The 27,216-nt window shown below is 44.9% G+C and overlaps 1 protein-coding gene across 1 annotated transcript in view; it reads left to right on the top strand.

Moving 5' to 3' along the window:
- The window catches only part of ablim2 (actin binding LIM protein family, member 2), a 444,286-nt gene that overhangs the window by 202,427 nt on the left and 214,643 nt on the right, over nucleotides 1–27,216 (top strand). Inside the window, exons 5-6 of the mRNA XM_068019832.1 lie at nucleotides 764–890; nucleotides 8,662–8,755. Of these exons, the coding sequence (XP_067875933.1) occupies nucleotides 764–890; nucleotides 8,662–8,755 (221 nt within the window). The remainder of the gene's footprint in view (nucleotides 1–763; nucleotides 891–8,661; nucleotides 8,756–27,216) is intronic.

Here is a 27,216-nt window from a genome sequence, read left to right as displayed (position 1 = left end):
AAGTGGTCTATCAGATTAAGACTTAACCTTGGAGGTATAATTCATCTTCTGATTCTGAAGCTAGGTGAAGGCGCACTTGAAGGTAATGAGAAAAGTCCCCATGCAAGCAGAATTGTTTGGAGTGGCTTGTATTATTCAACCTCCAAAACTTGAGAGAGCCTAGATCTACACAAATCATGGAAACCTATGCCTACCTTCAATGTAGGAATTCTGGATTGTCTTAGGAAGGCCCAGAAATACTTGGGAATGGCAGAGACTTACATCTCCAGATGAGGAGAATGTGTCACTGAACATTGAAAAGTTACTAATGAAAGGCAGCACTTTCCTTCTGAAGGTGATAAATCATATAAAGCATGAGAATATTTGAAGTACATCAACCAAGGAAGGATTGGCCTTGCCTAGAAATTTCCTTTAAAAATGCTCAGTTGTTTTAAGAGTAAATAAGCTATCACTCATTATTAACATACCCTGGGGACCAATATAAACCAGCAATCAAAACATCTAATTTGGGTCATTGGGTAGTTAACTATTATTAGCAAATAAAAGCATACATTGCCAGTAATGATTAATGGATTGAAGAACGAAGCTGTGCTAAATCATGAAAATGACACTATGATGATTTACAATGGTAAATTGCTTTAGTACTCATTCATGAAAAGTTATTTTTTTGTATATGTATATGTATGTACGACTAAGTTACAGGATTCTGATACATTTTTAACCAGAAATTAAATGAACTCACCTAATTCTGCTGTTTTTGCAGAGTGTGGAGGCTGTGGCCTGGAAATTAAAAATGGACAATCCTTGGTAGCCCTGGACCAGCAGTGGCACCTGGGCTGTTTCAAGTGTCACACTTGTGGGAAAGCCCTGTCTGCTGAGTATATCTGCAAGTAAGTACAGTTTGTTTAAAGGATGCAGGAACAATGGGGGTAAATAGCAACTTTGCTGGGCAGGGGCAGAAAACTGGTGATATTGTATCGGCCACCTGTTACACACCTGCCCAATTTTACTTTCCATTTACTTCAGTGTAAAGGGAAATGGCCCAAGTGAATAATAGATGACTAATCCAATACTACCCATTTTCAACTCCTGCCAAAGTTGAAAGATATCTCAATGACTTGACTAACCACAAACTGCATTCTAGTTTTAAACCAGAAGGACTGGATTTCAACATGGAGAGGGTGGGGAATTTACGTCTGATTCTCCTAATCTCTCACTGTAATTTTCTTCAGAGGTTAATGGAAGCCCTGTAGAAGCAACATATGTGGATGTTTAGCATAAATGGATGTTTTTAGCCTCTTAACGCCTTTCTACAGGAGTTCTGCCAAGGTTGAAGCAGGTGTTCAGGAGGTCACCTGCAGAAATTCGAGGTAGACGTTAAGACTTTTTTATTTTAGAGATACAGCACTGAAACAGGCCCTTCAGCCCACTGAGTCTGTGCTGACCAACAACCACCCATTTATACTAATCCTACATTAATCCCATATTCCCTACCACATCCCCACCATTCTCCTATCACCTGACTACACTAGGGGCAATTTACAATGGCCAATTTACCTAACAACCTGCAAGTCTTTGGCTGTGGGAGGAAACCGGAGCACCCGGCGGAAACCTACGCGGTCACAGGGAGAACTTGCAAGCTCTGCATAGGCAGTACCCAGAACTGAACCTAGGTCGCTGGAGCTGTGAGGCTGCGGTGCTAACCACTGCGTTGCCCCATGATGACAATACTCTTCTAATTATCCTCTGATACAAAGGTAAATGGAACAATTTCTCTTTCAGTGCCTGTGCATGAAGATAGGAAACATTTCTAATGAAATACTTATTGTTGGTAGGTCTTAGCTCTGCTTGACACATTGTGGGTTTAATGTAATATTCAGTGGTGCTAACATTAAGGGTGGTCAGACAAAAAAAAACTTGCTGTGCTTTTGCACTCAAGTTGAATTTAATACATATTTCTGCAAGCTTTGGACAGTGAAACCATAACTCCTAAAACAAAAAAGGAGCAGTCCATGCCACTAATCGCAGCATAATGAACCACTTCATGAAAGCTTTTAGGAACGGCTTTTAAAAATGTTACCAAGTAATGGAAGCAATAAAGCCCACTTTTCCTATTTCCACATTTATAAGATGAGAAACTAGAGAGAGAATACAGAATCCAAAGAGATGGTCATTAAAGTGTAGGGAAAACATGTATGTTTTGTGTTGGTGCTTCATTACTCTGGACCAATGTTTTGCAACAAGTCAGTTTGGAATAAAATTATATCGGGGGTAAAATTTAACATTGTTGGGGACACATGTGTCAGTGGAAAGGAAAGTTGAATTTTACCACAGCTCCCACTCCTTGCATTGCCTCATCTTACAGTGTAACTTGAACTTTTAATAAAATTGCAGAGCACTATATCCAAACACTCTATATTGTGCTCTGAAATGTTATATGTATGACATATTGGTGACTAAATCATGCAGTTGAATTAGTTATGAGTGTTAATTAGCTGGTTGAGAAATAAACCTCAATTGAACTTGTGCTGAAGGCTTTGTCTCTCTCAGAAACATCCTTGGATTACTATTGTGACATGATGGATAACAGTCTAGTGACAGGCTGGTGATTTTGCAGCTTAGATTGGACAGTTTTTTTTTATTAAGAGTTTCTAAATTACCATAGTCAACAAAAGTACCCTCTTCCATGCATTAACAATCTTTTGTAGATGGGAAAATAATTAGAAAATGAGTGGCTGTCACATGCTGAAATGTTAATAATGAAATATCATCAGTAATCAAAGATATGTCTGGCCAAGATCCTGTTTTAATATTTTACTAGTACTCTGCTCAAAGTGACAGTCAACCTTTTTCCAGTGCTGCCTGTCTGAGACAATGGAAGATGTTCTAAAGAGGAGCAGTAACTGTTATTGGTTTGGAAGTGCGAGATACACAAAAAATCATTTGCCTTGCTTTTGCACTGACATTGAATTTCTGCAAGCTTTGGAAAGTACAACCATAACACCAAAGAAAAAGGAGTAGCCCATGTCATCAATCCCAGCAAAAACAATCATTTCATAAAAGCTTTTCGGACAGGCCTGTAAAGATGATACCAAGAATATAAGGGATAATATTGACATTTCTTCTATCCGTATTTATAAGGTCAGAAGGTATTTCAACTCAGGCCAATTTTAAACTCCGTCACAGAGAGACTTTGTTAGCGGACTGAAAACAACAAACTGAATGCATTTGAACATTTTAGTGAGCATACCTTTCTTAGTGGTTTTAAGCACTGAAAATCTTAACTCGTGAACTGTTACTGTAAGAAAAAGAAATGTTATAAAACGTCTGCATTCCCCTATTGTGGTAGGGGGTGGGGTGGGGAATGTATTCTGTGGGCTATTTACAAGAAATAAAATATTGACCCATTCGCAAACAATATGGTTACGATTTTGTTGCACTTTATGCACTGTGGAAATCTATTCCCTTGGTTGAGAAGAAAGACAGAAAGAAAAGGAATTGAACTAGGAGGAGTGAAATAAAAACAGAAAATGCTGGAAATACTCATCAGGTCTGGCAGCATTTGTGGAGAGAGAAACAGAGTTAATGTTTCTGGTCAATGACCTTTCATCTGTGGGAAAAGGTGGAAATGTAATAGTTTTAAGTAGTTCAAATGGGGGAGGATGGAAAGAGAACAAAAGGGAAGGTCTGTGATAGGGCAGAAGACAGGAGACATTAAATAACAAAAGAGTTGGTGAAGCAAACCAAAGGGACTAGTAATAGGACAAGTAAAGAAACAAAAGATGTATCCAGAGGAGGAGTCAATGACAGTATAATGTACAGCTGCCGTCCAAAAGCAAAAACAAGGTTAAGGCTCAAACGTGCAAAGAAAAGGAATCAAAAATGGGGAGCAGAGATTACGGTCTGAAATTGTTGAACTCAATATTGCGTCCAGAAGGCTGTAAAGTGCCAAATCGGAATATGAGGTGCTATTCCTCATGCTTGCATTGAGCTTCATTGAAGCACTGCAGTAGGTCAAGATCAGGAACGTCAGTGTAAGAGCAAGGTGGAGAATTAAAATGGCAGGCCACCAGAAGCTCAGGGTCGTGCTTGCAGACTGACTGGAGGTGTTCCGCAAAGTGGTCACTCAATCTGCCTTTGGTCTCTCCATTATAGAGCAGACTACATTGTGAGCCGCGAATACAGTATAAAAAATTGAAAGAAGTACACATAAATTCACTGTTTCATCTGGAAGGAGTGTTTGGGGCCTTGAACAATGAGGACAGTGGAGGTAAAAGGGCAAATATTGCATCTCCTGTGCTTCCATAGAAAGGTGCCATGGGAAGGGAACAAGCTATTGGGAATGATAGGGGAGTGAGGTATCACAGAGGGAATGGTCCCTTTTTAATGCTAAAAGGGGAGGGGAGGGGAAGATCTTTTTGGTGGAAGCATCCTGCTGAAGGTGGAAAAGCTCAACGCAAGCTCGAGGAACAACATCTCATCTTGCGATTAGGCACTTTACAGCCTTCTGGGCTCAACATTGAGTTCAATAATTTCAGACTGTAATCTCTACCCCCATTTTGGTTCCTTTTCTTTGCATGTTTTGGCCTTAATCTTCTTTTTTTTTTACTTTTCTTTTGCTTTTGGATGGCAGCTGTTCATTAATCTTCCATTCAAACCTCCTCTGGATACACCTTTTATCACTTTACTTGTCCCATTATTACTACTTTTGGCTCTGCCCTACTAACTCTTTTGTTATTTAAGATCTCCTGTCTTCGGCCCCATCACAGACATTCCCTTTTGTTCTCTTTCCACCCTCCCTCATTTCAACTACTTAAAATCTATTACATTTATAACTTTTCCAGTTCTGATGAAAGGTCATCGACCTGAAACGCTAACTCTTTCTCTCTCCACAGGTTGTAGGAGGAGTGAATGTTTTCAAAACTAGAATTTAATTGGAACAAAAAAATTGTAGATTCTCTAAATCTGAAACAAAAACAGGAAATGCAAGAAACACTGAGCAGGTCAATTGGCATTTCTGGAGAGATCAGAGGAGTTAATGTTTCAAGTGTAAACCTTTCATCAAAATGTTGTCATATTTGACATTATAATGGATTAACATTAATAGAGAATAGAGATTAGTGACGGTAGGTGAATTCTAGAGGTGGTTGTGATGGCAAGCTGTTTTGGGGATGTATCTATATAACGAGCACAACATTAAGATAGTATAATGAAGTGGCCACATGAACTACATTTAAAATAAAATATACTAAGAGACTTATTGGGACTAATTTTCAACTTGACCACCTAGGCAGTAAACTGGCAAAGCTGATTGTCCACTTGTTTCCAGAACCCACCTGGTTTCCATTCCAGTTTTCAAATCAGTTTACAATGGGTGGGTGATCTGCACCACCAGATTACTGCTCAGACAGCAAAGTTGAAAATTACTCTGATCATTTCCTGTTTGATTCACAGAAACTTGGAATAAATGAAGAGAGAAAGCAAAAAAGAAAGTTTGTTAGATGAGAATAATTCTCCTTGGAATTTTTTTTTTTGCTGTAACTTTTTCCAATATTTCAGGTATAATTTTTTTGGGCAGCTTTTCATTAAAAAGTCAGCGCACTAAAATTATGCATTAATGCCTTACTCCTCAAATCGTTAAACTTTCCAGGTTTAGCAGTGGAGCTTAGTTCAGATTGTAAGTGCTATTATTAGGGTAGGTTTTATTGATAGGTGTATGTCCAATATCTGGGGAAATCTTGGTCTTTCAAGAACACCTTTTGCAATAATCTTTCATCAGAATGTTGCAGCTGTTTACACAAATACTGAGGTCTTCTAGCACCATCAGAAACTTCCCCATGTGCTGAATGTGATGGGAAAAAAAACTGACCCATAAGAAAGAAGAATATTAATTGAGCAAAACCCTAGATTCAGCTCCAAAACTCAAGGCTGAATTTTACCAGCCCTTTGGGGAGGGGCTAGGAGGTCGTGGGGGCCCATAAAATAGCAAGGGAAGGTGGAGTGACTGTAGTCATGCCATCTTGCCAGCAGCGGGGAAGGTGTAGTACAGCCTTCCTGCCAGAGGCCATTTCTGCCAGTTAAGTGGTTAATTAAGGGCCTCTTCCTTCTGCTGCTGGCATTTTATCAGCGGTAGGTGGGAGTACCCTCTGCCTTATGGGGAAACTCCAGGTAAACCCTGGTGGCCTCCCAGCAGGCTCTGTAGGGGGTGGGGGGGGATGCCCTCTTATTTGGGCACTCATTGGCCATGGAGGGGCCCCCTAGCAGCAGTGGCTGCCCCCTTCGCAACAGTGCTACCTATCCTCATCAACCTCTCTTTCCCCACCCCACAGCCCCACCCCGTCACTGGGATCTGCCTGACTGGCCCTGGAGCCCCTAGACCCCAATTGGTTCTGAGGGCGCCAAACATTGACGTCGTCATCTTCCAGGTGCACTCCTAGCAGTGGCTACTGCTCCCAGTGACACTGCTGAGGCTGTTGAGCTGCTGCCCCTCCAATTGACTGCAGCCACTGAGGGTGAGAGGACTCCTTTATAGGATCCTTAATTGACTACCGCTGACAAGATGCAGCCCTGAGCCTGACCGACTGCTGCTTTTAGGCCTGTCAGCGAGACTCACACCACGATAACAAAATCCAGCCCCCAATTTCAGTTCTTGTGTGGATGCAAACATATTTCTGCTGTAAAGTATTTTGTGTTAGTACAATGTTTGCTGATAGTAAATATCTATCATGTTTTACCTGGATTATGTGTTGTCATTGCTATTTCTAGTTTTATCTTTATGTTCACTGTCCCATGAAATAGTTGTGTGATTTGTGTGATTATGCAGACAAATAAGTTGGGGACAGGCTTTTAAGCTTGTTGAGAGACTGCTATTAAAAGTTAAATGATAGCCCTGAGTTTATATAAAACATTATTATACCAGATATATGCTCTGCATAATTTTTGTCGTCAAATATATAATATTTAGGGAATGGTGGCCTCGGAGGGCATTCCAGACCCGCCACTCAGTCTGAGGGACCAAATAACTAATTTCATGCTGCACATTTGAACTGTCATCATTTTGCTGAATTTAGAAGTTTAAGGGGTGTTTGATGGAAGTTTTTAAGATATTAAGGAGAACCGAGAAGTTAGATAGAGAAAAAACATTTCTGCTGGTTAGGAAATCTAGGACGAGGGGGCATAGTCTAAAAATTAGGAGTGAAATTAAGGAACACTTCTACACAGAAAGGGCTGGATTTTTTGCTCTCCCCTGTGGTGAGTTTGGAGGCGGGAATGGCATTTAATCGGGCGGGGTGGTGGCAGGTGGGGACCCCGCCTGCACCCCGATTTAAGTCCTTGGCGGGGGATTCCCTCATTCAAAGGCTTTTAGTGCCTGATTGAGGGACCCAACATCGGGAATGGAGGCCCTGCTGAGAGCCACCCCTTTCCCTTTGCTGCTGACCGACGTACAGCCCCCTCCCTCACGAACCCCACCCTGCAAAACTCCTCCCGCCATCACTCCCCTCTGACCAGGGTCGCTCTGTGATCCAGGCCTTGGGTGAGTGTCTTTCCTGCAGCAGCCTCTGCCTCTACAGTGGTGCTGCTGAGCAAAAGAGCTGCCAGTCTCTGATTGCCCAGTGGCTCTCGGTGGACAGGACATCCCACCCCTGGGGTCCTGATCCCATGCGAGGCCCGCTGGTGATCTCTCAACTGCCTGATTGGTATGTAATACTGATGGGCCTTCCATCAGGAGGCAACGCAGGTCTCTTGCCAGATCTGCACCCGGCGGCTGAGACCCCTGTCATCTCCATAAAATACTCCCAGAGGGTAATAGAAGTTTGGAACTTGCTTCCGCTAATGACAATTGATGCTAGATTAATTGTTAATTTTAAAACTGAGATTGATTGAATTTTGTTAATCAAAGGTATTAAGGGATAATGAACAAAAGAAGGTATGTGGCACAGCCATGATCTTATTGAACAGCAGAACAGGCTTGAAGGGCTAAACAGCCTACTCCTGTTTCTATGTTCCTATGCTTGCTTTCTGCATATCTGACAACAAAACTTTCTGCTGTGCACACTTTAACTGTGATTATTGTCATTAATTCCAGTTACGCAAATAATAACAGAAGTCATCAATAGGCAGAGCTAGTGATTTGGTACTACACATGTTTAGACTTTATGCATGTCTACGCTTTACACATGAAGTACAATTTGCTGTGCTGGTATGGCAGTTTTCTATTAAAAACATCACTCAGAAAATTGCTAGTTTATGAGCAAAATATTTGTTGCCACAAATCATGTGTCTTATTAAACGTTGGGCTTCCATTCTCCACTTATCAGATTTAAGAAGTTATTTTTTCCTTAAAAGTTTCAGTAAGAGTCAACAGCAGTAACTTACATTTATAGCTCTTTTATTCTAATGAACTTCAGAGAGGAAAAATGAATGACTGGGATGGGCTGGGATATAGGGTTGGAGGAGGTTGTGCCACAGCAAATCACCTGTCCTAATTATTGAGGCATTCTCTTGCTATTTGTGCAACTACTGCAAATGCCACCCTGAGAGCTGAAAAATATCAGAAATTAGTAATGTTTTGGTTGCAAGTTATATTGCAGTGTCAAGCCCATTTTGAAACTGAGCAATAATGTTATAAGTGACGTACTACTATATGTCTCCTTCATGCAGGGATGGGGCTCCTTACTGTGAGGCTGATTACCATTCTCAGTTTGGTATCAAATGTGAGCGCTGCACGAAATTCATTACTGGCAGAGTATTGGAGGTAAGAATTCATATGCTGCAATTTTTTAAAAATTTAACAGTGCTTCTATTTTTCCTCCTCCGCCATTTTCCTCTTTTTCTTCCCCCTCCCCCAATCTGAATGCCCAGACCTGGATTTTACCCATTTGTTAACACCCAGGTTTTGGTGGTTTTCAGGTGCACGTGATGGGGCCGGGGAAGCGTTGAGCTGCATCCCTAACCCTGAAAATCATGTTCTTCATTTTCCACTGGTCTCTAGGTCTACCCAGTCCCTATTACCTCAAACGTACTATTTACTTTCATGTTCTTTTTTTCCCTTTTAATAATTTGAAATATCTGGATCAAATCTTTTCTAATTTTAAATCCTGCTAGCAAATTCAAGCTGAAATGTCAAGTTTATCTTCACAGCTCAGTAATCTTCGCCTAGGATTATCCTTTCTATCTTTCTCCGCACCTTCCTAAGAGCCACAATATCCTTGCTGAGGTAGTTGCTGATCTCCCTCCATTCACCTGGCTCCTAAGCTTTCCAGGAGGATGGTTTATAGCCCTAAAATGGGCCACCCTTCTTTGGTATATCACCTGCAGCAAGGCCACCAAATCTTCAGCATCCAAGTAAGAGAGGTTGCACACATGTCTCTGCTGTGTCATTGTGAACAACCAGAACACCTTTCTTGCAAAACCACAGCTCTTTCATGGAAAGCAGCAGTCCTTTAAGAGCTGCCACTTTGCCAGATTTTTACTGTCCAGCCAAGTGTGCTACAGACCAAACAGTCTTGGTAAGCTTCTCATTTGCCAATAGTCTATTCAAATTAGGAAAAGAGACACCCCCACCACCCCCATTGAACATTTTGTCACTGCTCAACTTGACCTATGACGTATGTGAGCCTGCACTATGGATCTTCCTCTCCTTGTGCTGACAGGAACCGTGAGCATAGCACAACAGACGTACAATGTACATAGAGCACAACTGTCCAACATAATTTAAATAAGAAGAGCTTTTACTGGATGCATGTGGAGGATGCAACTGGGTGCAGACCAAAAAGAGAAGAGGAAGTCTTAGAGCATCTTGGGCCTTAGAGGCACCAGCACCATAATCTATGGAAGGGTTTGGCTTGCTAGGCCAAATGACCTGCCTTACGTCATACTATCTTATGCTTTCTGCAATTATGGGCAGAATTTTACCAGCCCTGTGGCAGTAGGAATGGAGGTGGGGCAGTAAATTGGCGTAGGCCGGTGTCGGGCCAGCTCCCCGACGTGTTCCCATTGCTGACCAATTTTACCAAATGCTGGCAGCAGGATGGATCAGTGGTGGGCAGGTAATTAAGGTTGTTAAAAAGCCAATTGTCAGGTATTTTTCCTGTTTTTTTTTTCATATTTTACCAATGGCACATGGGGTGCACGGAGGCTCAGAGGCTCACCTACTGTGGAGGGAACTGGCAGCCATATTGTGAAGCTGTCTGCAGGCTGGTGCAGGAGCTATGTGGTATGCTGGAGTAGGAGTTGATACCAACGGGAAGTGGCGGACACACAGTGTCTGTAGCCTTAAAGGTGGCATTGGCACTCAATCTTTTCGCCTGTCATTTGTTCCAGCGATTGGAGATTTATGTGGCATCTTTGTCAGTGCCTCATCGCTGCATAAAGGAGGTCACGGATACCATGTACCATCGGGCTGAACAATATATCAAGTTCACAACCGATCAGGCCAGTCAGGCCAAGAGAGCAGTTGGCTTCAAGGCCACTGCTGGATTTCTCCAGGTGCAGGGGGTCATTGACTTTACTCATGTGGCAATCAAGGCTCCCTCAGCCAGGACCTTTGTGTACAGGAACAGGTTCCACTCCCTGAATGTTCAATTCACCTGCAACTACCATAAGCAGATCATGCAGATGTGCACAAGGTTTCTGGGAAGCTGCCATGACTCCTACATCCTTAGATAGTCCCAATTGCCTCAGCTCTTCAGGCCACCCGAATGCCTTTATGGCTGGATACTGAGGACAAGGGGCTTGCAATGAAGTCATGGCTTCTGACCTCTATACACAACCCCAACACAAGGGCCACCATCGAGCAAGCCACTGGCCTTTGAAGATGTTTAGATGCCTTGATAGATCTGGGGGAGCCCTGCAATACTTACCCTCAAGGGTCCCCTGCATCATTGTCATCTGTTGTGCATTGCACCCCCTGACATTCCAGAGGGGAGTAGCGCTGGAGCCAGAGGAAGACACTGAGCGAGCTGCATCCTCAAAGGAGGGGGATGAGCATGAGCTGCCTCAACTGGTGCCAGCCGATGAAGGTGGCACCGCAAGGCTCAACTCACAGCACAGGGACATGCGTGGCAAGGAGATTTGCAACTCTGTGATCAGCAGACGCTTTACATAAGGACAAGTGCAAGGGGCCTCCGAACCAAGAAGTTCTGCCCCAGAGGTGGCCTTACTGACATTTCATGAGAAACCATTAGCATCTCTCTGTATCCATCAGCACTATATGCCAAAGCCTTCTGTCAACACAGGTGCATATGAGGCGCTCACTTTTACAGACCGTCCATCTATTTGATTCCATATTTGGTCACTGTCAACTGTTGCATTAAAATACACGACTCATTATACATTGAATGTCACGAACTTTCATTCAATATTAAAAGCTTCTGCACTTAACAAATTATTGTCACCCAGTGCACCTCTAGTGCTAGTACCTGCTTGCTTACGGTTACTTCTACAGGGTGCTCTCCCTGTGCCTGGAGCTGATGTGGGGGCAGGCTGCTGCCTTTCTTGCTCTGGTGCATTAGATGGTCGTGGCTTGCGACCTCCTGGGTGTCTGAGCCCTGTTGGGCCTGGCGCATTCGGGGCGACCTGCATCTGTTCAGGGGCTGCCTCAGTTATCAGACCAGCATACAGCGTTGGTGTCACCATCAGAGGGGCTGATGATCTGCCTTCAGCCTTGAGAGGAGCCCCATTGCCTTCAACCTTCCCCTCCTCTGCCTTTTCAGGCCCCACATGCACTCCTGTGGTTGCCTGGAGTGTTTCAGCTTCTGCTAATAGGGGCGGGCAGGATGTGTGGCTGGCCACCCATCGGTCCATAGAGCTCATCAATGAGGCCATGCTACGGAGGTCTTTGCGCACCCCCTGCATCCATTTGGTGCTGTGCTCCATGTGTGTCTCCATGTAGTTTGCTACTTTCTCAATGGAGGACTCCAAGCGCTCACGTGCCAGAGTAATGGAAGAGTAACTCAAGGCATGGATGGACTCATCCATCGGTTGCACATGGGACTGCAGTGCCTCTGAAAACCCCAACAGATGCTCACATATTTGCTGCTGCTGTAGCATCTGTTGCTGTGCTGATGATACTCGAGGCTCACCATCTGCATGAAGCTAAGCATCAATGGGCTTCTGCTCACTCCTTTGCCCCCAGCTTGAGGGGAGTGGGCGCAGCTACCTCCTCCTCTGCATCTGTGCAGTGCTCACCAGATTGTGCCACCCGTTCTACACCCGCAGAAAAGCACACCTATGTGAGTGCATCTGCGCTGGTGGAGGAATAAAGTGACACATTGTCTTGAGATGGCGTTACATCCTCTGAGCTTTCTGCTGTAGCAGGAGCCTTCGTCTCTTCATCTGCTGCTGTACCTGCTGTAGAGACATGATTTAAGTGAAACAGTTGCTCTTTCAACCAAGTCCTGGTGCCTCCGCTTGATCAGGAGCTTGCAGTGGCATTAAAGGCCCACACAGATGCTACTGAATTTTATGTCGAGGCCGCAGGGACTGGAAGCGGGTGTGGCATCCGTTGGGACAATCAATGGCCGGCTGAAAGCGATTGAGCAATGGCTGGCAAATTAAGGATCAGGAGTCGTGGGGGCTGTCCAATCAGAGGACGGAGGCAGCGAATCAAGAGACGCCACAGAAGATCCAGGCACCATACTTAAAAGGCTGACAGCCCCTGCCTGACTGCTTGTTTCATCCAGGGAGTTCCTGCGTTCAGGAATGCAAGGTATCGTTTTGCAAGCCTGCAAGCAAAATGGCTGTAGAAAGACCCCGGATCAGTGATGCTTCCCTCCTGAATCTGCTCAGGGTTGCAAGAGAAAGACAGGAGGTCCTCTTCCCTAGGAAGGGGAGGACAGCAACTCACCTGACCAAACAACCCTAACAGAGATAGCAGAGGAAGTCAGCAGTTGTGGGGTCACCCCGTGGATTTGGATCCAGTGCTGGATAAGGGTCAATGACCTCATCCGGTCTGTCAAAGTGAGTGATCCATTCAGTTACAACCCTTTGCCCCCAGCTTGTATCAGAGCAAGATAAATTGTTTGCTGGAGAGGGGGGTGGAATCACCCCACCGTGGCATTGGTGTTGTAGAATCACAGCTGTACCTCGGTTAGAGTTGCCCATCTGTCAACACATTCCCCTGCATAGACCCTCGTGAGTGGCCATTGCAGGAGGTATATGTGAGCCCCCATCAAGGCTCGCTGGATCATCAGAAGAGGTCTGAGGCTTTTACCCGCTGGCAAACTAACCTTGTCCCTCATTGTGTCTGCAGGAAAAGACGGCCAACAACAGGAGGGAGTGTGCGAAGACCGGCAGCAGAGTTCCTTATCTTCGTGTCGTTACATCAGTGGAGGGAGGAGGCCATGGAACTGGCAGAACGACAAGGCGGCTGTGCCATAGCTGATAGGGAGACAGGGGTACACACCCAAGAGAGTGAGTGCGCATCTCACGGGGCACAAGTGTGTCTCTGGTACCAAAGATCCATGTAGCACATGTAATCCTCAGGGTAGCAATGGAGGGCTTCATTTGGGGTGGTATGAATGAGAGATGGGCACACACTAATCCTATTTCAATAATTTCTCATGTAGGTCAAGGTAACCAAGAGGAGAGAGGAGCTCAAGAGGCTTGGGACAGTTGGCCACCTCTGAGGAGGAGGCAGCTTCAGAGGGTCCACCATCACATATTTCCCCCGCATCTTCCACCAACACAGATACTCTCATCTTGGTAGGTCGCCACGCGCGTTTACAGATGGGCACGCAACATGGTGAGCACAGCACGGACGTGCCAGGGTGGTTGACAGAGGCTGTGACAGCCTAGGCCACTGGCAGTCGGAGGACTGTGGGAAGCCAAACCCATGCTGTGGCACAGGCTGATGATGTGCCTCTGGTGCCGGCGGCAACACAGGAAATGCTGCAACTGCAGCAAGAGGTCAGGCAACATCTGGCAGAGATGCCAAAGGCTTTGCATAACCAAGTGCGGACGATGGAGGAGTCCATCCAGGTCTTGGATGCTGCACTGTCTCTGCCGATTACACGTCTGGCTTCCTCCATTGAGAGATTGGCAACTCTCATGGAGAGCCAGGTCCAGCAGACCAATCAGTGACTGCTGGAGATGCATGATAACCTGCGCAATATCGCTTTGCCCATGAGCTTGATGCAGCAATGGTAAGGTGTGAGGGGGACGAGGCACATGGAATCTCCACCAGGTCCAAGTCCCTCTCAGGTCATCATGGAGGTACATGTTTGCCTTATGAAGGGGGAGGAGTGGCTGTCTTTCGCATCTGGGGGTTCCTCTCAAGGTTCACCTGGTGCGGACAGTGGCTACGAAGTTCCTCTGCTTGTGACGCCAGCGACTCCATCATCCCTGCTGATTGAGGTTGTCCCTGCACCTTTTTGGAAGGTCCTCAGTGTTCCAGGCCCACTCGGCCTCAGGTAGCCACAGGGCGGCAGCCAAGGCCATCCCAAGCCAGGGGGCAGCAAGGTCAGTAGCCTGCCTCTGCCTTAGCTGACAGCACAGGGGGAGCACCATGTAGGAGTACCCGCAAACGAGTTAAGAAAAGTACATAGATGCAATTAAAGGATCACGTGATAACGTTGTCAGAAAGGGATTTGTTCTGATGGTTGTTACGTGTAATTAAAATATGTCGTTCACTCAGTACGTCTCCTTTCCTTTCTGTTGTGGATTCCTTTTGGAAGTTCCTTGCAAACCTGGTAGCGAGGGAGCTAAACCCGAGCACGCAAAGCTTCAGCTTTGTCACTCTGCAGCCTGCACCTGGGTACTGAAGTACAGGACGATGGATACGACAACAAGGCCTGTTTAATGGTAAGGCTTTATTGTTGTGGTTTCAGAAGCTGGTAAAGCTCAAAGGAAATGTGAATTTATAAAGGTGCCTCATGCCTCTTCTGCACATATTTCATGGCGCCTTTCATGCAGTGCCTGGAGCTCTTCAACTGTAACTGCTTGGGTAGCATCCTCCTCTGCATCCTCATCAGCAGAGGAGGTATCTCGCTGCATGATATCCTCACTGGTCAATGCTTTGCGCCTCTGTAATGCCAAGTTGTGTAGTGCTGTGCAGACTACGACAATATGAGAGACCCTCACCGGGGCATACTGAAGGGCGGCACAGGATCAATTTTGGAACCTAAATTCTCATCTTGAGCAGATCACTGACCTGCTCAATGGTTGATTGGGTTGACCCGTGGCAAGTGTTGTATCTTTTGAAAAACAAAAACACAGCAAGAAAGACCCATCTGTGGCTCATTCAGCAAGTTAAGGATAGTATATGAAAAGAAGAGGCTTACAATGTTGCAAAAAAGATTGAGGGTGTTTTAGAAAACAGCAAAGGGCCACCAAAACATTGATGATAAAAGGAAAAAATAGAATGAGAGTAAACAAGCCAGCACTATAAAAAGTTTGTAAGAGCTTTTATAGGTATATGAAAAGGAAGAGAGTAGCTAAAGTAGTAGCTGTTGGTCCCTTAGAAGCAGAGACCAGAGAAATTATCATGGGGAAGGAGGAAATGGCAGAGGCATTGAACAAATTTTTTGTGTCTGTCTTCACAGTTGAAGATATAAATTTCATACCAGAAATACACGGTAACCTAGTGGCTAAAAAGAGTGAGGAAATTAAGGAAATTAATATCAGCAGAAAAATATATTGGAGAAACTTAAGACACTAAAATCTGACAAATCCCCAGGACTTGATGGCCTACATCCTAGGGTTCTAAAAGAGATAGCTGCAGCGATCGTGGATGTGCTAGCTACTATTTTCCAAAATTCCTTAGATTCGTGAACAGTCCCATCAGATTCGAAGTTGGCAAACGTTACACCGCTTTCCAAGAAAGGAGGCGGAGAGAAAAAAGGGAACTACAGGCCAGTTAGCCAAACATCAGTTGTTGGGAAATTGCTGGAAACTATTCTTAAGGAAGTCCTAACAATGCACTTAGAAAAGCACAGTATAATTAGAACAAGTCAACATGGTTTTACTAATGGGAAATCCTGTTTGACAAATTTATTAGTGATTTTAACTTCCCCTATATTGACTGGGACTCACTTAGTGCTAGGGGTTTGGATGGGGCAGAATTTGTGAGGAGCATCCAGGAGGGCTTCTTGAAACAATACGTAGATAGTCCAACTAGGGATGGGGCAGTACTGGATCTGGTATTGGGGAATGAGCCTGGCCAGGTGGTCAAAGTTTCAGTAGGGGAGCATTTCGGGAACAGTGACCATAATTCCATAAGTTTTAAGGTACTTGTGGATAAGGATAAGAGTAGTCCTCGGGTGAAGGTGCTAAATTGGGGGAAGGCTAGTTATAACAAAATTTGGCAGGAACTGAAGAATTTAGATTGGGGGCGGCTGTTTGAGGGTAAATCAACATCTGACATGTGGGAGTCTTTCAAATGCCGATTGATTAGAATCCAGGACCAGCATGTTCCTGTGAGGAAGAAGGATAAGTTTGGCAAGTTTCGGGAACCTTGGATAACGCGGGATATTGTGAGCCTAGTCAAAAAGAGAAAGGAAGCATTCGTGAGGGCTGGAAGGCTAGGAACAGACTAATCCCTGGAGGAATATAAAGACAGTAGAAAGGAACTGAAGCAAGGAGTCAGGAGTGCTAAAAGGGGTCATGAAAAGTCATTGGCAAACAGGATTAAGGATAATCCCAAGGCTTTTTATACATATATAAAGAGCAAGAGGGTAACCAGGGAAAGGGTTGGCCCGCTCAAGGACAGAGGAGGGAATCCATGTGTGGAGCCAGAGGAAATGGGCGAGGTACTAAATGAGTACTTTGCATCAGTATTCGCCAAAGAGAAGGACTTGGTGGATGATGAGCTTAGGGAAGGGAGTGTAGATAGTCTCAGTCATCTCATTATCAAAAAGAAGGTGTTGGGTGTCTTGCAAAGCATTAGGTAGATAAGTCCCCAGGGCCTGATGGGATCTACCCCAGAATACTAAGGGAGGCAAGGGAAGAAATTGCTGGGGCCTTGACAGAAATCTTTGTATCCTCATTGGCTACAGGTGAAGTCCCAGAGGACTGGACAATAGCCAATGTTGTTCCTTTGTTTAAGAAGGGTAGCAAGGATAATCCAGGAAATTATAGGCCGGTGAGCCTTACGTCAGTGGTAGGGAAATTATTAGAGAGGATTCTTCGGGACAGGATTTACTCCCATTTGGAAACAAACGAACTTATTAGCGAGAGGCAGCATGGTTTTGTGAAGGGGAGGTCGTGTCTCACTAATCTGATTGAGTTTTTTGAGGAAGTGACAAAGATGATTGATGAAGGAAGGGCAGTGGATGTTATCTATATGGACTTCAGTAAAGCCTTTGACAAGGTCCCTCATGGCAGACTGGTACAAAAGGTGAAATCACACGGGATCAGAGGTGAGCTGGCAAGATGGATACAGAACTGGCTCTGTCATAGAAAACAGAGGGTAGCAGTGGAAAGGTGCTTTTCTGAATGGAGGGATGTGACTAGTGGTGTTCCGCAGGGATCAGTGCTGGGACCTTTGCTCTTTGTAGTATATATAAATGATTTGGAGGAAAATGTAGCTGGTTTGATTAGTAAGTTTGCGGACGACACAAAGAATGGCAGATGGAGTTTAATCCGGACAAATGTGAGGAAATGCATTTTGGAAGATCTAATGCAGGTGGGAAGTATACAGTAAATGGCAGAACCCTTAGGAGTATTGACAGGCAGAGAGATCTGGGTGTACAGGTCCACAGGTCACAAAGTGGCAACGCAGGTGGATAAGGTAGTCAAGAGGGCATGCGGCATGCTTGCCTTCATCGGTCGGGGCAGAGAGTACAAAAGTTGGCAAGTCATGCTGCAGCTGTACAGAACTTTAGTTAGGCCACACTTAGAATATTGCGTGCAATTCTGGTCGCCACACTACCAGAAGGACATGGAGGCTTTGGAGAGGGTACAGAAGAGGTTTACCAGGATGTTGCCTGGTCTGGAGGGCATTAGCTATGAGGAGAGGTTGGACAAACTCGGATTGTTTTCACTGGAACGACGGAGGTGGAGGGGCGACATGATAGAGGTTTACAAAGTTATGAGCGGCATGGACAGAGTGGATAGTCAGAAGCTTTTTCCCAGGGTGGAAGAGTCAGTTACTAGGGGACATAGGTTTCAGGTGAGAGGGGCAAAGTTTAGAGGGGATGTGCGAGGCAAGTTCTTTACACAGAGGGTGGTGAGTGCCTGGAACTTGCTGCCGGGGGAGGTGGTGGAAGCAGGTACGATAATGACGTTTAAGAGGCATCTTGACAAGTACATGAATAGGATGGGAATAGAGGGATACGGTCCCCGGAAGTGTAGAAGGTTTTAGTTTAGGCAGACATCAAGATCGGCGCAGGCTTGGAGGGCCGAATGGCCTGTTCCTGTGCTGTACTGTTCTTTGTTCTTCTTTTTTGAGAATGTAACTAGTAGTGTAGATAAAGGGGAACCAGTAGATGTGGTACACATGGATTTCTAAAAGGTATTCAATAAGGTGCCACACGGAAGGTTAATAGGCAAGATAAGGGCTCATGGAGTTGGGGGTAATATATTAACATGGATAGAGGATTGGTTAATGGACAGGAAGCAAAGAGTGGGCATAAACGGGGCATTTTCAAATTGGCAGGCAGTAAATAGTGGAGTGCCACAAGGATCAGTGCTGAGGCCTCAGTTATTTGCAATCTATAATAATGACTTCGATGAAGAGACAGAGTAATATATTTACGTTTGCTGATACAAAGGTGGGTGGAAAGGTAAGCTGTGGGGAGGACACAGGCTGCAAAGAGATATAGACTGGTTAAATGAGTGGGCAACAAGATGGCAGATGGAGTACAATGTAGGGAAGCGTGAAGTTATTCACTTTGGTTGTAAATGGCAAAGCAGAATATTTTTTCAAAGGTGTGAAACATTTAAGTGTTGATGCTCAAAGAGACTTGCGTGTGCTTGTAGAAGGAACCCCGTTTATGCCCACTTTTTGCTTCCTGTTCATTAACCAATCCTCTATCCATGCTAATATATTACCCCCAACTCCATGAGCCCTTATCTTGCTTATTAATCTTTTGTGTGGCACCTTATTGAATGCCTTTTGGAAATCCAGGTATACTACGTCTACTGGTTTCCCTTTATCTACTTTACTAGTTACAGAAAGTTAACAAGCAGGTACAGCAAGCAATTAGAAAGGCAAATGGCATGTTGCTCTTAATTGCAAGGGAATTGGAGTATAGGAATAAAGAAATCTTGCTGCAATTGTACATGGTTTTGGTGAGACCACACCTGGAGGACTGTGTGCAGTTTTGGTCTCCACATTTAAGAAAGGATGTACTTGCATTGGAGGCGATACAGCAAAGTTTCACTAAATTGGTCCCTGGGATGAGGGGGTTGATGAGAGACTGAGTAAACTGGGCCTATATTCTCTGGAGTTTAGATGAATAAGAGGCGAGCTCATTGAAACATACAAGATTCTGAAAGGGATGGATAGGGTAGACACTGAGGCTGGAATTTTACGCCCCACAAACTAGCGGGCTGGTGACGAAGGTGGGGGGCTGTTCTCACCCCCACTGCAATTTTACACGGGGCGAGGGCAGTGAGAAATGTCCCGCCCTCCCCAGGCCAGTCAAGGCGCTTATGTGGCCAATTAACTGGTACTCAAGGGCCACTACCCAACGGCAGAAGACTCAAAAACCCTGCTTGCTGACCTAAGGGGCCTTCTTGCGGGTTGGTTGGGGGCCGTCCTGATCGGGCACCCTGTCCCCCACCCCCTGAAGCCTCAATTGCCCTCAACGCACAACACTCCCCCGCAACTCCTATCTGGCGCACCTTGCCTCATCGGGGCCAGAATGATTGTCCCCAGCGGGCCCTTAAAACTTACCTTAGTTCCGGGGCCGTCTTTCATCTTGCTTGCAATGGCTAGGTGTAGTCCCAGCAGTGGCCGCCACTCATAGCGGCACTGCTGGGACTAAGTGTTGCCTGCCTGCTGATTGGTCAGCAGCTCCATTAGGTGGGGCCTCCTGCCTCAAGGAGGTGGAAGCCCCACCTAAGACCAATTAAAGGCCTGGTGAGCAAAAATCCCAGTCTTACTCCCCAGGTTTGGCAGAAGAGGGCTTGCCACCAACTTTTCGGCTGGTGGATGGGACCTCCAGCCCAATGAAAAATTCCAGCCTGAAATTGTTTCTGCTGGTTAAGGAATTTAAAACACGGGGGCACAGTCTCAGGATAAGGGGCCGATCATTTAAGACTGAGATGAGGAGAAATTACTTCACTCAAAAGGTTATGAATCTTTGGAATTCTTTACCCCAGAGGGTTGTGGATGTTCCATCGTTGAATACATTTGAGGCTGGGATAGATAGATTTTTGGTCTCTTAGGGAATCAAGGGGTATGGTGAGAGGGCAAGAAAATGGAGTTGAAGCCTAAGGTCAGCCATAATTGTATTGAACGGCAGAGCAGGCTCGATGGGCCACATGGTCTACTCCTGCTCTTAGTTCTTGTGTTCATGTTCCTCTGCATCCATGTGCGGGTTCCTCACAGGCATCAGCAGTCATGTCCTCAGTAGGTAGCCCTTGTCTCCAAGAAGCCAACCCTGAATGCGCACAGGGGCACAGAGAAGGTCGGGACTGCCTTAGTATGTATGCGACGTGGCTGCTTCCCAGGAATCGTGCATCTGTAAGATCCTCTTGTGGTGGTCACAGACCAGCTGCACATTGAGGGTGTGGAATCCCTTCTGGTTGAAGGAGGCAGCAGGCTTCTCCATGGGAGCCTTGATGGCCACATGTGTGCAGTCAGTCACCCCCCTGCACTTGGAGGAATCCAGAGATGGCCCCGAACTTTGTAGCTTTCTCAGCTTGACTGTTTACATCGGTGTGAAACCACACATAGTCACTGGCCCCCCTGAACATGGCATTGGTGGCCTCCTTGATGCAGCAATTCACCACATATTGGGAGATTCCACACATCTCTCCAGTGGACCTCTGGAATGATCCAGTGGCATGGAAGTTTAGCCCCATGGTGACTTTCAGCACTACAGGCATTGGGTGCCCATCAAGACCCATGGGCCTTGGTTCATCCTGCATCATGGCACATCGATCATTGACGGCCTCCCTGGAGTGGGGCAGTCTTCAGTGATACTGTCACTCGAACATCTGCAGGTAGTTGAGATGTGGCCAGTAAAACTGCTCCAGAGGCTAACTTCACGCTGGAGGTTGTTGCTGTGCCCCTCTACAACCTTCTCGAGCCTCCTGTTCCCAGAGCTGGCCTGCCTGTGGGCCCCAATTTGCTGGCATGCCCCTGCCTGTCTCTGTTGCTCCCTCCTTCTCTGCTCTTCCTCCTCCATGGGGACCTGGAAGCCAGGGTGAATGAGACCCATATAATAAAAGCAAAATACTGCGGATGCTGGAAATCTGAAATAAAAACAAGAAATGCTGGAACCACTCAGCAGGTCTGGCAGCCTCTGTGGAAAGAGAAGCAGAGTTAACGTTTCGTGTCAGTGACCCTTCTTCGGAACTAGCAAATATTAGAAATGTCAAAGGTTATAAGCAAGTGAAGCGGGGGTGGGGCAAGAGATAACAAAGGAGAAGGTGTAGATTGGACAAGGCCACATAGCTGACCAAAAGGTCATGGAGCAAAGGCAAACAATATGTTAATAGTGTGTTGAAAGAAAAAGCATCAGTACAGATAGGGTGTTAACGGACTGAAGATTGAACAGCAGCAAGTACAAACATGAAAACAAACAGTGGGTAAGCAAACTGAACAAACTAAGATGAAAAGAAATAAACAAAAAAAAAATGTAAAAAAGAAAAAATAACTAAAAATAAAAGTAAAATGTGGGGCCCGTCATGCTCTGAAATTATTGAACTCAATGTTCAGTCCGGCAGGCTGTAGTGTGCCTAATCGGTAAATGAGATGCTGTTCCTGGAGCTTGCGTTGATGTTCACTGGAACACTGCAGCAAGCCCAGGATAGAGATGAGAGCAGGGGGGAGGGTTGAAATGGCAAGCAACCGGAAGCTCAGGGTCCTGCTTGCGGACTGAGCGGAGGTGTTCCGCAAAGCAGTCACCCAGTCTGCGTTTGGTCTCCCCAATGTAGAGGAGACCAGATTGTGAGCAGTGAATACAGTATACTACATTGAAAGAAGTGCAAGTAAATCGCTGCTTCACCTGAAAGGAGAGGAACTAGGACTAGGAATTAACTAGGCACTAGGACCCGCCTGCCATCATTAACTGGTCAGCCTGCCAACCCTTAATTGGCTGTTCCTCTTAAAATCACTGAGGAAGTCTAGCTGCCTGACCATGCATGTCGCCAACCCAGATATCTCCCCTGCAGTTTGCAATTCATCCGCCCGATCGTTAAAATTCAGGCCGATGCTTCTGTTTGTCGACTTGATTTCAGTTATGACTGTTCTACAGTGACACTACTGGTAAATCAGAGTACTGCAGTAGAAAAGGAGAATGCAGAAAGTCATTTCTGCTTTTGCAGTTTCCAGACTGACCAGTCGTGTTACTGTAGAAGGCAAACAGCTCCACGCAATTTCAAAGGTTTCCCTGAGAAGCAAACAGTAATTAAGACAAGGAAGGGAAAGAGGAAGGACAAGCAATGGTTCCAGAAAATTGTTCCTCTCAGCTCCTCTTACAGCTAATTTTCCTCTCTTCCTCTCAATGTCTGAAGGTGTTGACTCCTTTCAGTACCATGGGTAGTGTTCATTCTCCAGTACCTTACCCACACAGTCATTTTTCATGCATGAGCTGAGGAAATGATTGTCAACAAGATATTTAACTATGGGAGGTTTCACAGAAGACCCCAAATCAGCCCTCATCCACTGCCCATTTACACACAATTCTGGTCAGAACTATTGAATGGGAAGTTGTGGAAGCTATGAGAATCCACACCATTGTTTGCCTCTGTTGCTTCGGGTCACCAGCATTGCCAACTCTAGTTGGATATATTCCTGAATGTGTCATCACATGGCATCCTGGCTCCACCCTACCCGACACCCTTCCTGTCATTGGTTCCCACACCAACTGGAAAATGAGCAGACTCAACATTACCCGATTAGATGGTTCTTGACTGTCAGTCAAACAACCTTTTCCCCTTTGACCAATACTTGTATAACTAGTACACAAAAATGTTCACAATTTTTATTGCCCCTATGATTTTTCTCTTGTAATGCTTGCAGCAGTATCTTGGAGATGAATCTTTAATTCCTGGAGACCCCAGGGTAATCCTGAAGGTTTGGAAACGCTAAGGGTCACCAAGGTCAATTCTAGTGTCCCGACTATTCGTCTAACTGAAAGTTAACTCAGCACAGATTGGGGGTTGAATGTGGGATTTTATGCCTATTTGGATTATTTTCTCTCTGGCTTAACCAGATAAGCTATCCAGGGAGAATCCAGAATAGTCTGCAAGGATTTTGTTTTGCTATGCTGCCCAAATAAGCTGTCTTTTATTTAAAAATCTTAAATACTTTTCAGTTTTTTAATGGAGTGTCTCCTGACAGTGCAGAACATGCTGCAGAGCGTCATCAGTGCGTCCGAACATTTGCCAGCTTGCCAGTATGAATCCACACATGCACACGGCAACGTCCCCACGTAATGACATCCGAGAGTTGCCCTACCCCTCAATGGCCACGATCGCTGCCTCCATCCAGCACAACAGTACCCCGCTCCCTCCTGCAATCGCTGCCTCAATTGCCGCTTCTCTTCCCCAGTCCTTTCTGCGCCCATCTGCTCGCTGCTCCCTCCTGCTGCTCCCAACTGCTCGCCGCTTGCTTCCCCCCTCCCCGTTCACACCCTGCTCGCGTCCCCCCTGCTGTTTCTTCGGGCGCGAGTTGGGAACGAGTGATGAGAGGGAACGGCGAGCAGTCAAGCGCGGGAGAGAATGGTGAAGGGAAGCGGTGATCGCGGGATAGAGCAGGGTACTGGGAGGGGGGAATGAAGGCAGCGATCATGGCCATTGAGGGGTGAGAGGGTTTGGGTTCTATTTGTTTTTTTTGTGTCAAATTGAGCAGCGTCATTTCTATTACTGGCAGCAGTCCAAGATGTCATAGACCTTTCAGTCGATGAGGCTGCATTGGCACATGTACCAGTAGTGTGCTGCCTTGTGGTTGCGTTGTCAGAAAATGCAGCCATTTTTTAATGTTCTTACCCAAGACTAAATAAAATGGAATAAATTTTACTATATAGAATTTCTGGTGTGGATCTTAGCATGTCCAACAAAATTCTACATTGAGAACACTAAATCGTACAATTTATCTCAGTATTCCAAGTATAGCTTCACCAATGATACTACATTAACATGTTTTGACTTATACTTGAATGTCTTTTTAGATACTTTCCAATACACAGTTAGCTTTCTATGTAACAGCTTGATAGTGCACTTACAATGTAGCTACCAGCCCAATATTGGTTGTAAGGTAAAACCAAGTTTATAGTTCCTGGTTCCAGCTGTAATACTGCTGTGCCACTGTTTAAACAGGACTGGCTCTTTGTTTGAATTATACTTCATTCTTCAGTATTTTCAGTGGATAGGTAATAATAACTTCTTTCCTCTTCTTGTCCAATAGCTTACTGAGTTAAGAGCAATGCTGAATATTGTATTGAGCTATACAGATAAGATCCTAAATTTAGTGCCTGGTTCACGCTACATTAGCTGATATCAGACAGCATTATTAGTGCTTCAATTGAACTTAGCTTCATTGGTCTAGAGAGAAGATGATCAGCTAGAGTTTCCACTTCTGATCGCTATCCAAGAACTCTGCTGGAATGTATCATGCATATAAGTCGAGTGAGGACATGACTCTGTTGCCGATTCATGGATGAATAGCCTGTTGATACTCAGCCCTGGCTTTCCTCAGAGCTGCTTCTCTTCTCCCATTATAATTTCGCCGAAAATGGGGTTTCCTTTGCAAATCTGGCAAAGTTACAGTAGTGGGGGAGCAGCTCCTTGGAAACTGCTGGCGTCAGTGTCTGGGCTCAACCACTTAGGCAAAGTACAAAGTACTGATTGATCCTGTGAAGCCACACTCCAACATCAGTCACTGCTTTCAGGAGAGTGTGCAGAAAAGCTGAAGTGCAAGGAAGAATTTAGTGATAAAAAGAAAACCACAAAGTTCTAGAAATCTGAAATAGAAGCAGAAAGTGATGGAAACATACAGGCCATCCATCAGCATCTGCTTATTTTCAACACCTGTTAACATATCTCCTGAGTGGCTTGCAAATTTGCATATTTCAATAAACCCTATTATGAACTCAACTTTCAATGCAAGATCCATATTTATCCTCAGAGCAGTCTAACTGCACAAGTTTCAGTGAACCAGACTTTATAATGGGATGTTGCAGATTGTTTGAAGTATAGAGCTTCATTGAGAATGGCCGTAGCAGTGTATAGTTTTTTTTATTGTATATACATTAAGGTGCATATTGTAGGAGATTAAATAAGAAACAATTCACTGGAGGGAGGTGCTTTGTGTTAGAGAATGGCTCTGCTCAAAACAAGCTGAGAGAAAGTGGCTAAAAGGCCAAGTGTCAGGAATAATCTGCATTTAGAACCCATTGCTAAAGCTTGGGAACTGGGGAACACTCTATTCCCTCTAATTTATGACTGAATTCTATTTAAATAAATCATAGCTTTGGTTAAAGACATAAAAGCAGTACCTTAAGGAAATTGAATTAGTTTCCTTATTTGAAATCAAAAGCAGATATAGAAGATTGTCTTTTGTGACTGTAGTTTAATTCTGCCATTCTCAGGAGAGTAATTTGGATTTGTTGCATTGTGTTAATATTGTGTTTAGTGCTCACATGGAGGCTAAACATCAACATGGACTGGTTGGACTGAATGGCCTGTTTCCTTGTGATATAAATGTAATTCTAAGCAAGTCTGCCTTTTGACTGCTGTCAAGTGACTTATTTCAGGATAATGAATTTCTAATCTCAGATTGGTCACATAAATTGCTGTCCCAGCACCAAGCTTGTTTTCATATAAGTTTTTGTTGAGTGCTGGTTCCATTTTTACTGGGGTTTCCCAACCCGTAGTGAATCTGGCAAGTTTGCTTTGAGTTTGCCACTGCCTATGTAATACCTGCATTTTGGAGCTGGCAGCTCTAGCAACCAACTAAATCCAAGCAGAAACAAAAACAGAAAATGCTGGAAATACTCAGCAGGTCAGGCAGCATCTGTGGAGAGAGAAACAGAGTGGGTTGATGACCTTTCATCAGAACTGGCAAAGGGTAGAAATGTAACAGGTTTTGAGCAAGGGGGGAGGGGTGAATAAGAACAAAAGGCAAGATCTGTGTTGGGGTGGAGGGCAGGAGAGATTAAATGATAAAAGATTTCATTGTACAAAGCCGAGCAAACAAATAAAAGCTGTAAAAGCAAAATACTGCAGATGCTGGCAATCTGAAATAAAAACAGTGCTGGAAATACTCAGCAGGTCAGGCAGCTTCTGTGGAGAGAGAAGCAGAGTTAACGTTTCTGCTCTGTGACCTTTCATCAGAACAAAAGATGTGCCTGGATGAGTGTAAATGGCAGGGTAGCAGCTGCCTGAACACAAAGTAAAAGGTTTAAGATAGAAACTGTGGGAGGGGGTGAGAAACAAACCCGCAAAAAAACTGAGAAAAGGAAAATAATGGGGGCAGAGGTTATGATCTAAAATTATTGAATTCTATGTTGAGTCCAGAAGGCTGTAAAGTGCCTAGTCAAAAGATGAGACGCGGTTCCTTGAATTTGCGTTAAGCACAGTGGACCGTCAGTGCACCTTCCATTAATAAGCTACAGCACAACATTAACAAGGGTCTCCATATCATCAATCAGGTATAATATATGAAAGGGAAATACTGAGGATGCTGAAACTCTGAAATAAAACTAAGTGATGGAAGTACTCAGCAGGTCTGGCAGCATATGTGGAAAGAGAAATAGAGTTAATGTTTCAGGTCTGTGACTTTTCATCAGAACTGATGAACTCATTCATCAGATCAGTTGAGAGGCTTCATAGGATGTCTCCTGCTCAGTCCCCAGATTTACTTTATATCTGGAATTGTGCTGTAGAAGACAATGTTAGAATTTGGGTGGGGGCTGGGCAGAATGATTGAGTATGTCACAAAGGAAATTAAAATTGATATTTACCGTGAGGCATGCACTGGTAATTTACAGGGGGTGTGGTGTAGGGGTGGGATTCTCCTACTCAGAGTACAGTGAACTGATCAAAAGAATAGCGGAAACTACTGAAATTACGCCTGAGAAACTATGAGAAAATTCCTGCTGA

Source organism: Heterodontus francisci, chromosome 1, assembly GCF_036365525.1.
Source record: "Heterodontus francisci isolate sHetFra1 chromosome 1, sHetFra1.hap1, whole genome shotgun sequence".
Lineage (NCBI taxonomy): Eukaryota > Metazoa > Chordata > Chondrichthyes > Heterodontiformes > Heterodontidae > Heterodontus > Heterodontus francisci.
Note: the sequence above shows the minus strand (reverse complement) of the source record. Positions and strands in the feature narration are given on the sequence as shown.